Source organism: Anabrus simplex, chromosome 8 (assembly GCF_040414725.1).
Source record: "Anabrus simplex isolate iqAnaSimp1 chromosome 8, ASM4041472v1, whole genome shotgun sequence".
Classification (NCBI taxonomy): domain Eukaryota; kingdom Metazoa; phylum Arthropoda; class Insecta; order Orthoptera; family Tettigoniidae; genus Anabrus; species Anabrus simplex.
In genome coordinates this window covers 14,912,530-14,924,813 of record NC_090272.1, presented here as the reverse complement: position 1 = coordinate 14,924,813, position 12,284 = coordinate 14,912,530, and the positions used below count along the sequence as shown (strand labels likewise).

General features: G+C 43.0%; 1 protein-coding gene across 1 annotated transcript in view; it reads right to left on the bottom strand.

Annotated features, from left to right (window-relative positions):
- The window catches only part of pps (protein partner of snf), a 709,730-nt gene that overhangs the window by 690,208 nt on the left and 7,238 nt on the right, over nucleotides 1–12,284 (bottom strand). Inside the window, exon 3 of the mRNA XM_067153098.2 lies at nucleotides 2,751–2,924. Coding sequence (XP_067009199.2) covers nucleotides 2,751–2,924 — 174 coding nt within the window. The remainder of the gene's footprint in view (nucleotides 1–2,750; nucleotides 2,925–12,284) is intronic.

Genomic DNA, 12,284 nt, shown 5'->3' with positions numbered 1-12,284 from the left:
TTAATGTTCAAAATCCTGCAATACAATATCGATCACTGTTACAGTATACTGCTTTTTTCAGTATACTAAGCTAATTTGAGTTGCATATCACCAGAAATACAGCTAATAATGTTCAGCTCTCAGAACTTGCCCGGCAGGTAAAGTCTTATCGGGCCCTCGAAGTGGCCGAGAAATTACGCGCCGGGTAACGACGATTTATGCTGCCGACAGCGCTACCTGGGAGTGGTCGGACGGAAACATCCTTTTACGCGGAGGGCAAATTACGCGCTACTTTACCAGTAGGTGGTAGAACCGGCCCTAAACCACCTTTTTCTAGGGCGTTCAATTCGACTCGTCCTAGCTGGCATCAGACAGCCTCCTTAACCCCGGTCCACAAGATGTCAGAGATGATCTGTGTTTACGTGGATAAATCCTGTCAGGCGCGACCACGCCACGGGAGTTGGCAACAGCACTGTAGTCCAAGTTATGGTAGCGGCCAAGTTCAGGTGGGGCACAGTCCCATGGGGTAAACATGGGCCCCGTGCACAGCGATACCTGTGAAGACCTTAGCAGGCAGTAAAGGCGTAAAATTAAAGTTTTCATTACAGCTGAACTGGCGGAGGAGGCAATCCATCCATCTGGGGATAGTACAGAAGGAACCCACTGCCTTGTGGGAAGAGGAGGGATGCTTAAAGGCTAAGGAAGCAAACCCTGAAAGAAAATCCTCTGATGCGTTAGACTTAGCAAGTCAGCAGAAGAGTGTTATTATGTGTTGCGTCAATTTATGAACAAACCTCGGAAGGAAGAATAAACCAAATCTAATGCAGCATAATTTAAATAAATCTAAATTATGAACTACAGTATGTGTTCCCTGTCACAAGCAGAATGAAGAAGTATATGTTATAGTAATAATAGTGTCATATGCTTTACATCCCACTAACTACTTTTACAGTTTTCAGAGATGCCGAAGTGCTGAAATTTAGTCTCGCAGGACTTCTTTCACGTGCCAGTAAATTCATTCGACATGAGGCTGACATATTTGAGCACCTTCAAATACCACCGGACTGATCCAGGATCGAACGTGCCACGTTAGGGTCAGAAGGCCAGCGCCACTCAGCCCGGTGAAATATGTTACACCAACATGTTCAATTATTACAGTAAAACCTCGTTAATTCGAAGTCGTTGGGACTCAAAAATCGGACTTCGAATTACGTGATTTCGAATTAACCGCCAATTCGCAATTCAGAAGTACCAATCCTTGCCATGTTACAAAATATTCTATGGCCCGTTACTGCATGCAGCTAACCTTGATTCACAGTTTATACCCTTCAAATGCCATGAAAAAAGAACTATTTCCAAAATGTATCCAAGAAGGTGCATTTACAGTATTCAAGTAATGCACTCGGATATCTCACTGGCAAACATAACCTCACGCAGCGAAAGAAAAAAAAAGCACGATTCAAAGACGAGGGGAAATCTATGCTGGCTCCCATGTGCAAGTGCTTTATTAATTGGATTACTATACTTTACGCAGTTTAGATGCCTTGTATTTACAAAGGAAGTACCCGATGCTCTTAAAATCGAACTTTTCTATGACTCTATCCTCGTACAATTTCCCGCCATGGCACTTCTCTCGTACTTCAGAAATGTAAACACTTGCCGCGTCACAAAGTATTCTAAGACCCATTAATACATACAATCACCTCGATTCACAGTTTAAACCTTTCAAATGCAATGGAAAAAAACTATTTCCGAAATGTATCCAACAAGGTGCATTTACAACGTTCAAATAATGCACTTGGATAAATCAATGACAAACATAACCTCATGCAACGAAAGAAAAAAAAATCACACAATTCAAAGACGAGGATAAATTATGCCGGCCCCCCCTGTGCAAATGCATTATTTTTTGGATTTCTGTACTGTTTCCATATGTAGATGCTTTGTACTAGCATGGAAAGTGAGCGACGTCCTTATAACATTGTGGTTTATTGAACTTTCCTATGACGAGAGGATAAAGTTTCTCGCTTCCATCCCATGTGCATTGCAACGTACTACTATGACCCATTTAAAACCATAAGACCGTTTGGGCTTGCATTAAAATAAAGCAATGCAGTTTCACCGGCAATGACAATATTGTTCGGTGCCTACGAATTTATTATCTGAGCTACGCTTTTTCGTCAACTGTCGGCATCGCCAGTGTTCGCGGATTCTGTTTTTCCGCACACTGCCTGTTGCGTGATATTACGGCGTTCCTTAAAAGGTTGAATACAAAAGAATTCCGATTTCATTCAACTTAGCAATCATGAAGCGCACTGTAGACCCACCGAAGTGAGTGTAAGTGCAGAAAGCTACCCTTCCATGTTCCGGAACGCGCGTTCTATTATGACGCGGAGCGGATACATTTCGAGTTGAAATTACTCTGTAACATACTATTGTTTTAAAATGTAAAGGCAGTTTCGAATTAAAAGTCTGAATTTCGGTAATGGGGCCGACATTGTACTTCGAATTACGAATTATCCGTATTTCGAATTAAACAATTTAAATAACATGCATAACTGTATCTCATGTTTCCGGGAACGAGAGCTTCTTCGAATTAGACGAGATTTTGAATTAACTGATTTCGAATTATCGAGGTTCTACTGTAATTCTCTGCAGAGAATACGATTCCAAAAGAGGCAATTACTAAAAACTGCCTGCATAGTTATTTCCAATTTTATATATATATAAAACTGTCTTCAAATGTTACAAACTTGTGAACAGAAACTTACCTTCTGGTGTGGGCTGTACAGCAGCTGGTGGGTAGAAACCCTCAACAGTAAGGTTGACATGTGGATTGCCATCGTTCTGACTGTCACACGTCCCATTTGAGTCTTGACTACTGTCATCACCATGAGAATGACCAGACAAACGAACAAGGCTAACAGGAGTATTATGCTGGTTGGCTGAAAAATAGATACAATAATTTTAAAAGTTAGGTGGATAGAGATATACGGACTGCAGAATTGAGTACCACAATGTTCATCCCCTCACCTGCTGTTTCCAACACAACCTCAGTGTGAAGGTCAACAACAACCCAACTTGAACTATACAAGTACAGTGCTGGAGGAAAGAGGAAGTAAGTAATGTTTTTGACTCTTCAAATTAACTTTTATTTCAACATCATTTTTCATTCTCACACTCGGCTTTTTGGTTTCACTTTTAGATTCTGACTATACTTTTATTCTCCATGAAGCTATTTACGGATTTCAAAACTTCACTCCGTACCAGAAGCATGACAAAGAGATAACATTTGACAATTTTCATCATTTTAAAGTATTCCTCCAGCCAACCAATAGTTGTAGTAAATACGGTTGGACCCAGACCTCTTACAACTAGATTCGTCTACAACAAGATTGAAGCTATGAACATAAATTTTTATTGCAATTGTTGATTGTATTTCATCTCTAAGTTTTTCATGTATCACTGTTTTTGTATATGCTTTTGCATCCTTGTGTTATTTTAAGCTGATGCTAGGACAAAATATGCCCTATGTTGCTTTTTTAGACAGACCATTTATTAAATGGCATACTTGTATGAATAGGCGGACTTATTACAATTAACTCCTTGCGGGCGGAAACATATAGGCTATATGGTCGACTTTTCTTAAATTCTGGGCTGAAACAGATGTGTTTCGTTCGAAAATTGCGGGTTTATTAGCCAAGGAGGTACCCAAATATGGTCAGAGATGGCAGGAGCTGTTCTCTCAACTCTTCCAGTGAGGGAAAACCTCGCAGTATCTTGCGGAGTTTGTTCTCCTGTTTGAGGGAGTTATGCAATACATACATTGTGTGATGCAGTTTTCTCGTGTGCGTACTTCTTACGTATTTTTGCGGTTTTCCAGTAAAATGGCATTGCGAAAACGGATCAGTGATAAAGATATAGTTTCAATATTGGAGGATAGGGTCAAAGAAGTGTCTGATTTTAGTGAATGTGAGTCTGAGGACGAAAACTTTTCTCCAGCTCGTCTGAGTGCAACGGCAACACAAGTGATGCTGACACAGATAGCGACAAAGCGGACAACTGGATGGACATGAGTAATAGCGACCCTGGGCCAACAAATATATTCCCGTTCATAATATTGATCAAGGGCCAATATTACCAGCACACTTTGATAGTGAAATGCCCCCTGTAGAATATTTTCATCTTTTTTGACGAAATATTTGGTGATATTCTCAGTGAATCTAAATTACATGGGGATTGTTAATAGCCCAAGTCAAGGCTTGGAAATGGATGCTTATACAGAAACATTTTCAAAAACTTCGACATTAAGGGAAGCCAAGGAAGCTCCAGTACAGCAGATCCAGGAGCAAGCCCAAGATAAAGAAATGGAGACAGAAGTCCCAATTGGACAGGCTATCATCGCCTCAAAACAAGAAATGGCAACAGAAGCTCCAGCAGAGCAGACTGCTGTCAGAATCAATCAGCACGATACCAAACTTCTAACACAAGAGTGGAGAGTGCTGAATGCCACTTCATTCGATAAGACAGGAAGGACAGTCGTTTTAGCCCTTGGTGAAAGATACTTTGAAGAACTCAAAAAAAGAGAAGCCTTAAGGCTAAGCTCGGACTTGGGCAGATCAAGTTTCAAGCCATCAGGGTGAAAACGAAACCCAATATTGATTAAGATGGAGCTGAAGGACCTTCAGGCCAATCTCGGACATAAAAAAAGCAGCTGTGGCCAATTTCGCCAGGAAGTTCAAGTCCGACGCTATTGACATGGCCCTTATTCAAGAGCCATGGGTAGTCAAGGGCAGAGTAGCAGGACTGGCGGAATCTGGAGGTAAGATGATATACAATACAACATAAAAAATACCCAGAACATGTCTTCTTGTGAACAAGAAATTAAAATGTCATATGTTGCAGGAACATTGTTCTTCACGGGACTTAACCGTGGCCAAGATTAAACTTGGAAATTGGGAGGGACCCAGAGAAATAACTATAGGCTCTGCCTCCCATATGACTCAACTAATCTGCCCCCATCACAAGAAGATGAGAACCTAATTTGCAATGCAAAGAGGAAAGGCGAACACCTAGTCCTTGGAGCAGATGCAAAATTCACACCACACAACATGGGGCAGCACAAACCGCAATGCAAGGGGTGAGTCTTTACTAGAGTTTATTACTGGAACTGAGTTGACGATACTAAACCTAGGAAACAAGCCTACATTTTAAAATAAAAATTGTAGGAAGGTAACAGGCATTACACTAAGCACTACGCATATTGCAAACTTTATTAAAGACTGGAAGGTGTTGGAGGAACCATCATTGGCAGACCACCAACACATCCAATTTGCAATAGATGCGAGACTATGTGGAACTGAGATGTACAGAGACCCAAAAAGAACCAACTGGGACAGATACAGAGAAGTTCTAGGGAAGGCTGTACAAAAAATTCCAACTAACGTGAGAGGACACAAAGAATTGGATGAGGCAATGGAACTATTAGAAGAGGCCATTATAGACTCATTCCATGAAAACTGGCCTCTCAAAGAAAAGAACAGCACCAAAAACAGTAAGGTGGTAGAACAACAAATTAGCCAAAATGAAAAAAGAGGTTAGGATGTTGTTATACAATATCATCTAGAAAAGGTATTGGGATGAATATCATACGAAACTTACCGAGTATAACCTAGAGATACGGAAGGCAAGAAGAAAATCTTGGAGACTGTTCTGTGAGAAAGTGGAATCACACACTGAAACAGCAAGACTCCAGAAGGTTCTGAAAGCAACCCATATAAATCAAGTGGGAACACTGAGTGAGAACACGATTTCTTTTTCAGGAGGACCAGGATGGAGAAGCTAAGCCTACCAGCGACACCGGCCGGCTACGACTGCAGGGGAGCCGTAGCAGGACTACAAGCGGAGCTCAGCTCAGGGGTCAGACCGAGGGACGGTACGCATACTCGACCTCCTCAACGCGGCTGCCGAGTTAATGGGAGAGTCGAGCATCGAGATCATCGCTGAGGTGATCCCTGGCTGGGTGGTCATCATCCGCCCCAAGGACTGAGCCATGCTTGAATGGCAGCTTCATAAAAGTTACCTTGCTGTCATTGCTAATGGCCTTTTCCGGGCATCTCACTGATTGACTTAACTATTTCCAAGATTGCACTAGAGAGGGCAGCTCTCGGTTGTGAACAAGGGACATCATTCTTTCTGATGAGATAGTTGTCATATCTCTTTGGATCGAATCTTTGCATTGTTTATAGATAGAAGAATATAAAATGGAGCCCACGCAGATCGGAGTGGCATTTTTAAGTTACAGATGGGTTTTTAATCTGTTCAAACTTAGCCTATACTATCGTCCTTCCTTTAATTTTGACGGCTAATATTTCAGGTATGGTAATTCTTGTTTTTATATTGGTTATACGGTTCTCTCATGGATTTTTTCGCTTTTATTCATAGCCGATTGATACGCATCCTTCTGCTCTGCTGCATGAATGAGCTGCATGCTTGTTGTTGTTATTGTGATTGAGTTATGTTGATAGCTGGGTCTCTGGCTGATATTAATTATGTGCACTGCATTCTAAAGTGTTATGCCGTCAAAAGAACGTGTCGTACGACGTGTGTAACCTGATGAGTTTATATATGACTACGGGATCCTCTCTGATCCCACTGCTGAATTGTCTGAGCCGTGCACGCTACTTCCGAGGTATATGAGGCCTTTGTTGATGACCGTAAGAGTCATAGTATTTGAATTGGATCTCGACCGTTAACAGGACGACCCCAGTTGAACCGCTGTACTTTACGAAGAACATGCAGACCAACAAGGAACATCGACCACCTGCCAAGGTGAAGTGGACGCAGACCCAGGCCCATCAGAAAGGGCCTGTAACCCGGGCACAAACTACGAAAGCGCCCGTGATGGTGGATGGCAGCACGGCAGTGGAGGACACCCCCTGGCGTTCTGAGGCTGCTGTCCAGGCCCAGCCTGCCTGCATGTCTGTCGAGTTGCAGACCTCGATGTGCGCCCCACAGGACAGGGAACGCAGTCGAGTGTTAGCATCGACCGACGCCACCGACCAGACGGCGACACAGCAGAGCCACCCGCTACCCCGGGAAGAAGAAGACGCCGCCCCAGGACCGAGGAGCAAATCAGGAGAGGACCTCAGCGGATAGCGGCAGTCAGGTGAGATTGAAACGTCCTCCTCACCAGCTCTTGCAATGTATCCGCTGTCTGAGCTGGGGCAGGAGAGGTGTGGACTCCTAGTGAGATGCAACCGCTGTTTCAAATTCGAAAACGTGAAGACGAAGAATGAATAGATGGATATGAAGTTAAAACAATCAGTGGATCCGACCCGCAATGCCCAGAAACTAGCATTAAACAAATGTGTTAGTGACCAAGGGACTGCTTCTAAAGCACAATACTGAATCAATGATTCTTGTAGTCGAAACGGGTCCAAAATCCAGGTCATCGGCCCCTCATAATGGTACTTATCGCTAGGAAAATAGAACCATGCTGTTTGTCCTGTTGCAGTACTAATCAAAAGTAGCGTAGACCCACGGTATTCCGCCCATTATGGTACTACTCACAGGTAATTAAATTCGCACATGTAACACAGACCTATGCCATAAGTGGACTAACCACAGGGACCTGCCCTATCCCGTGGTGTTCCTCACATAGTGGATACTAAGCATAGGCAAGGCAGAACCATGGTGTCGCTCATCCCACAGTGTTTCTCATATAAGGGTATGAATCACAGGTACTGTAAAATGCATCCTGAGCCACACACTGTCGCTACTAATCACAAACCTATTTTGTACCTAACATAGTGGTACTACACGCAAGTAAAAGCGACCCATGGTGTTCCCTGCCTGATGGTACCAATTACAGGTAGTCTCATGGTTCTAATTTGATCATCCCTCGATCGCCCTGTACGACAGGCAGCGGATACCGTGGGTGTATTCTTCGTCTGCGTCCCTCACACACAGGGGGTTCCAGGCGGGAGGTGGCCCAGTTCTGGTCTGGGCGGCATTCTCCTGCAATTAAGCCCCATTGTCCAGCTGCAGGGAGAGCTGACAGGTGCACATTACATGGACATTCTTTCAGACCATCTGCATACCTTCCTGGCCCTAGAGTATCCTGATGGAGACGCCATGTTTCAACACGACAATGAGCCATATCATCTCACCACCTGTCGTGGCATGCAGGGGGTTGGAGGAGCATTCCAGTAAAGTCACTACCATGGATTGGCCCTCCAGATCCCCCGATCTTAATCCAATCGAGCATTTATAGGACGCTGTCGATGCTGGTGTATGCTCAATGAACCCCGCACCAACTACACAAGACCAATTGTAGGTAGCAGTGCAAGATGCATGGGTCCAGAACAATTCCAACACCTTGTAGAATCAGTGCCTCGCCGTATTGCTGTCGTTTTGACGGCAGGAGTACCTCAAGTCAATGTGCCGTGTCAGTGCGGAGTCTACGAAAACCACTGGAGAGCCAGTGACTTCTTGGAAAACACAGTGGAAACCATGTAGTGTATAACCAGAACTGGTATGATTATGTTAATTTTTAAGTGACAGAGTGAGCAAACTGTAAAATCGGAGTGACTCTGTTAGTCTGACTAGAGTGTCTTAATGGATACGTGCTAGTAGTTGCAAAAAATCTCAGTCATAGGAGTATAATGTTACCAGTTGTGGTAGCCCATCTGTCATGTTACAGCATAATGGATCATCGCAATTTGCAAAACCTAATGAGGAATCCTCCCCTCCAAACCATGTGACCTTGCCGCGGTGGGGAGACTTGTGTGTCCCAATGAAACAGATAGCCGAGCCGCAGGTGCAACCACGTCGGATGGGTATCTGTCGAGAGATCAGACTAATGAATGGTTCATCAAAAGGGGAATAGCTGCCTTTCAGAAGTTACAAGGCCGACAGTCTAGACGACTTTTTTTTGCTATTTGCTTTACGTCGCACCGACACAGAGAGGTCTTGTGGTGACGATGGGATAGGAAAGGCCTAGGATTGGGAAGGAAGCGGCCGTGGCCTTAATTAAGGTACAGCCCCAGCATTTGCCTGGTGTGAAAATAGGAAACCACGGAAAACCATCTTCAGGACTGCTGACTGTGGGGTTCAAACCCACTATCTGACGATTACTGGATACTGGCCGCACTTAAGCGACTGCAGCTATTGATCATCAGGTGCGGAGTACACGAGAGGAGGCAATCACCAAGAAGATGGATACTAACATTTTGCGAGTCGGAACGTGGAATATTAGAAGTTTGAATCATTGTGGTAGGTTAGAGAATCTGAAAAGGGAGATGGTAGGCTTAAGTTAGATGTAGTCGGTTTAAGTGAAGTACGTTGGCAGGAAGAGCAGGATTTTTGGTCAGGCGACTACAGAATTATCAACACAAAATTAAACAGGGGAAATGCAAAAGTTAGTTTAATAATTAATAAGAAAATATGGCAGCGAGTAAACTACTATGACCAGCAGAGTGATAGGATTATTGTTGTCCACAGAGACACCAAACCAATACCCACCACAATAGTGTAGGTCTTTATGCCTACAAGTACAGCGGATAAGGAAATCAAAAGAATATATGAGGAAATAGAAGATTTCATACAGTATGTAAAAGGTGGTGAGAATCTAAATGTGATGGGAGACCGGAATGCAGTGGTAGGCCAAGGAAGAGAAGGTAATGCAGTAGGAGAATTCGGATTGGGACAAAGGAATGAAATAGGAAGTCAGCTGGTTGAATTCTGCACCAATCACAATTTAGTCCTTGCTAATACTTGTTCAAACACCACAAACAATGGCTGTATACATGGACAAGACCTGGAGGCACTGTAAGGTATCAAATAGACTTCATTATGATTAGGCAGAGGTTCAGAAACCAGGTGTTGGATTGCAAAACATTCCCAGGAGCAGATGTGGACTCTGATCACAACTTGCTAGTCAGGAAATGCCATCTGAAGGTGAAGAAATTGAAGAAGGGAAGGAATCCAGGGAGATGGGATCTAGACAAGTTGAAAGAAAAGAGTGTAAAGGATTGTTTCAAGGAACATGTTGCACAAGGACTAAATGGAAAGGCTGAAGGAAACACAGAAGAAGAATGGACAGTCATGAAGAATGCGGTCAGTAGGACTACTGAAGAGATGTTAGGAAGAAAGGAAAAATCAACTAAGAATCAAGGGATATCTCAAGAGATACTAGACCTGATCCATGAATGAAGAAAATACAAGAATGCAAAAAATGAAGACAGAAAAGAATACAGGTGATTAAAGAATGAAGTGGATAGGGAGTGCAGGGCGGCTAAGGAAGAATGGCTGAAGGAGAAGTGCAAGGACGTTGAAAGTTGTATCATCCTTGGGAAGGTAGATGCTGCATACAGGAAAATCAAGGTACTCTTTGGAAAAAGGAAAACTAGGTGTATGAATGTTAAGAGCTCAGATGGAAAACCACTTCTAGGGAAAGAAGACAAGGCAGAAAGATGGCAGGAACATATCCAACAGTTGTATCAAGGTAAGGACATAAATGATATGGTTCTGGAACAAGAAAAGGCTGTTGATGCTGTTGAAATGGGTGGCCCAATTTTGAGGTCAGAATTCGACAGAGCTCTGAGAGACCTAAATAGGAGTGAAGCAACTGGAATTGATGGCATTCCCTCTGAATTACTGACTGCTTTAGGAGAAACCAGCATGATGAGGTTATTCCATTTAGCATAGCGAATAGAAAGAAGAAGAGAGAGCAATTCGACTCGCTTCCCATTACAGCACTGGAGAAACTAGTGGCTACAGTGCGGAGATTTGCCACTGCAGCGCAACGATCACTTTGGGTGAACAGATGGCATTGTTTATACTGGGTGCGCATATTTTTATTTGTAGCGGGAGCGTTTTTTTTTTTGTGTGTGTGTAATAACTATATTTTGGAATATAGTGTGAAAATGCTGCAGTGCTTTGTGCCAGGGTGTCGATCTGCTTACAGGTCAGGTGAAGGTAAACATTTCTTCTCTCCACCTGAAAAGGAGGAGCATTTCCCTCAGTGGGCTAGAGCGATCCCAAGAAAAGACATGCAGCTTACGCATAAGTCTAGAATTTGTGTCATTTTTCGGAAGATCTTATTTTAAAGGTAGACTCATTTATTATTAATAGGGAAAAAGTTGAAATTCCGAAAATAAGGTGGAGGTTAAGGCCAGGAGCTGTCCCTCACATTTTTCCTAACTTACCGTCCTATTTAAGCAAGTCCATGAAAATTCGAAAACCCACATAAATACAATTTACGAACTTTATTACATAGATCCGTATCAATATAGTTAAAATTATGAAACAATGTTAGATTTATGGTCCACCCAATCAATAAGAACATCGTTGCCAATCACATGCTTGTATTTATGCTTGTCCTTTGTTGCGCAAAAAGATCCAGCCTGTAGCAGAGTATGCTAGCAAGAATGCAACTCCTGGAGAACTATTGTCAAAAATAATAATTCAGGTCATAATTCAATTGGAACAAGCTGGGGTGAAAGTAATAGGTTTCATGTATGATGGAAGTCAGTGTAATAAAAGGGCGTGGATGAATTTGGGAATTTCAGGGAAGATGGGTGGTAGCAGGTAGGGACCCTCTTCAGAGGCAGCCCTACCCAGGGAGTGGCGCCCCTGCCTATGCGAGTCCCAGAGCACACTGACCTGGTGTGTAACATCTGGTATGCATACCTGCCAACTTTCAAAAAGAGAAATCCGGAAGATCCTTAAGCGGAATTTTTTTAACAACACGTGCAAGCGTAACAGTCTTGAGACATAATGAAAAAGGACTGATTGGGGGGGGGGGGGGATTTATAAATAATAATAATAATAATAATAATAATAATACAAGTCAAATACAGTAGAACCTCGATGCATCGTTCCTGGAAATGTTGATTTCCCGAATTCATCGGTGAATTTATTCGGTCCCAAAAATGTTCCATATAAACCAATGTTAAATTTCCCCCGCATCCATCGTTTCTCGATCATTTTATCACATGGATCGTTGAAAAATTATTTGTCCTCGATCACAATTTTCCCGCATTGATCGATCGTACATAAGGAAAATATATGCAAAATTTTTTTGAATTTAGAGGGACTGCTCAATACTCTTAGCATATAATAGTGTCATAGCGGCAACCTGTTACGTGAGAATGTACGAGTGGTTCTGAGTTGCTAGACTTGAACAAGGATCTTGGAAGCTGGAATGCTGTGTGCAGGTTATTCGTGCACAACCTCACTACAAGCCTCCTGGCATCAATGCTCCTCCTTGCCCCACTAACTGACCCCTAGAAGTGTTCTTA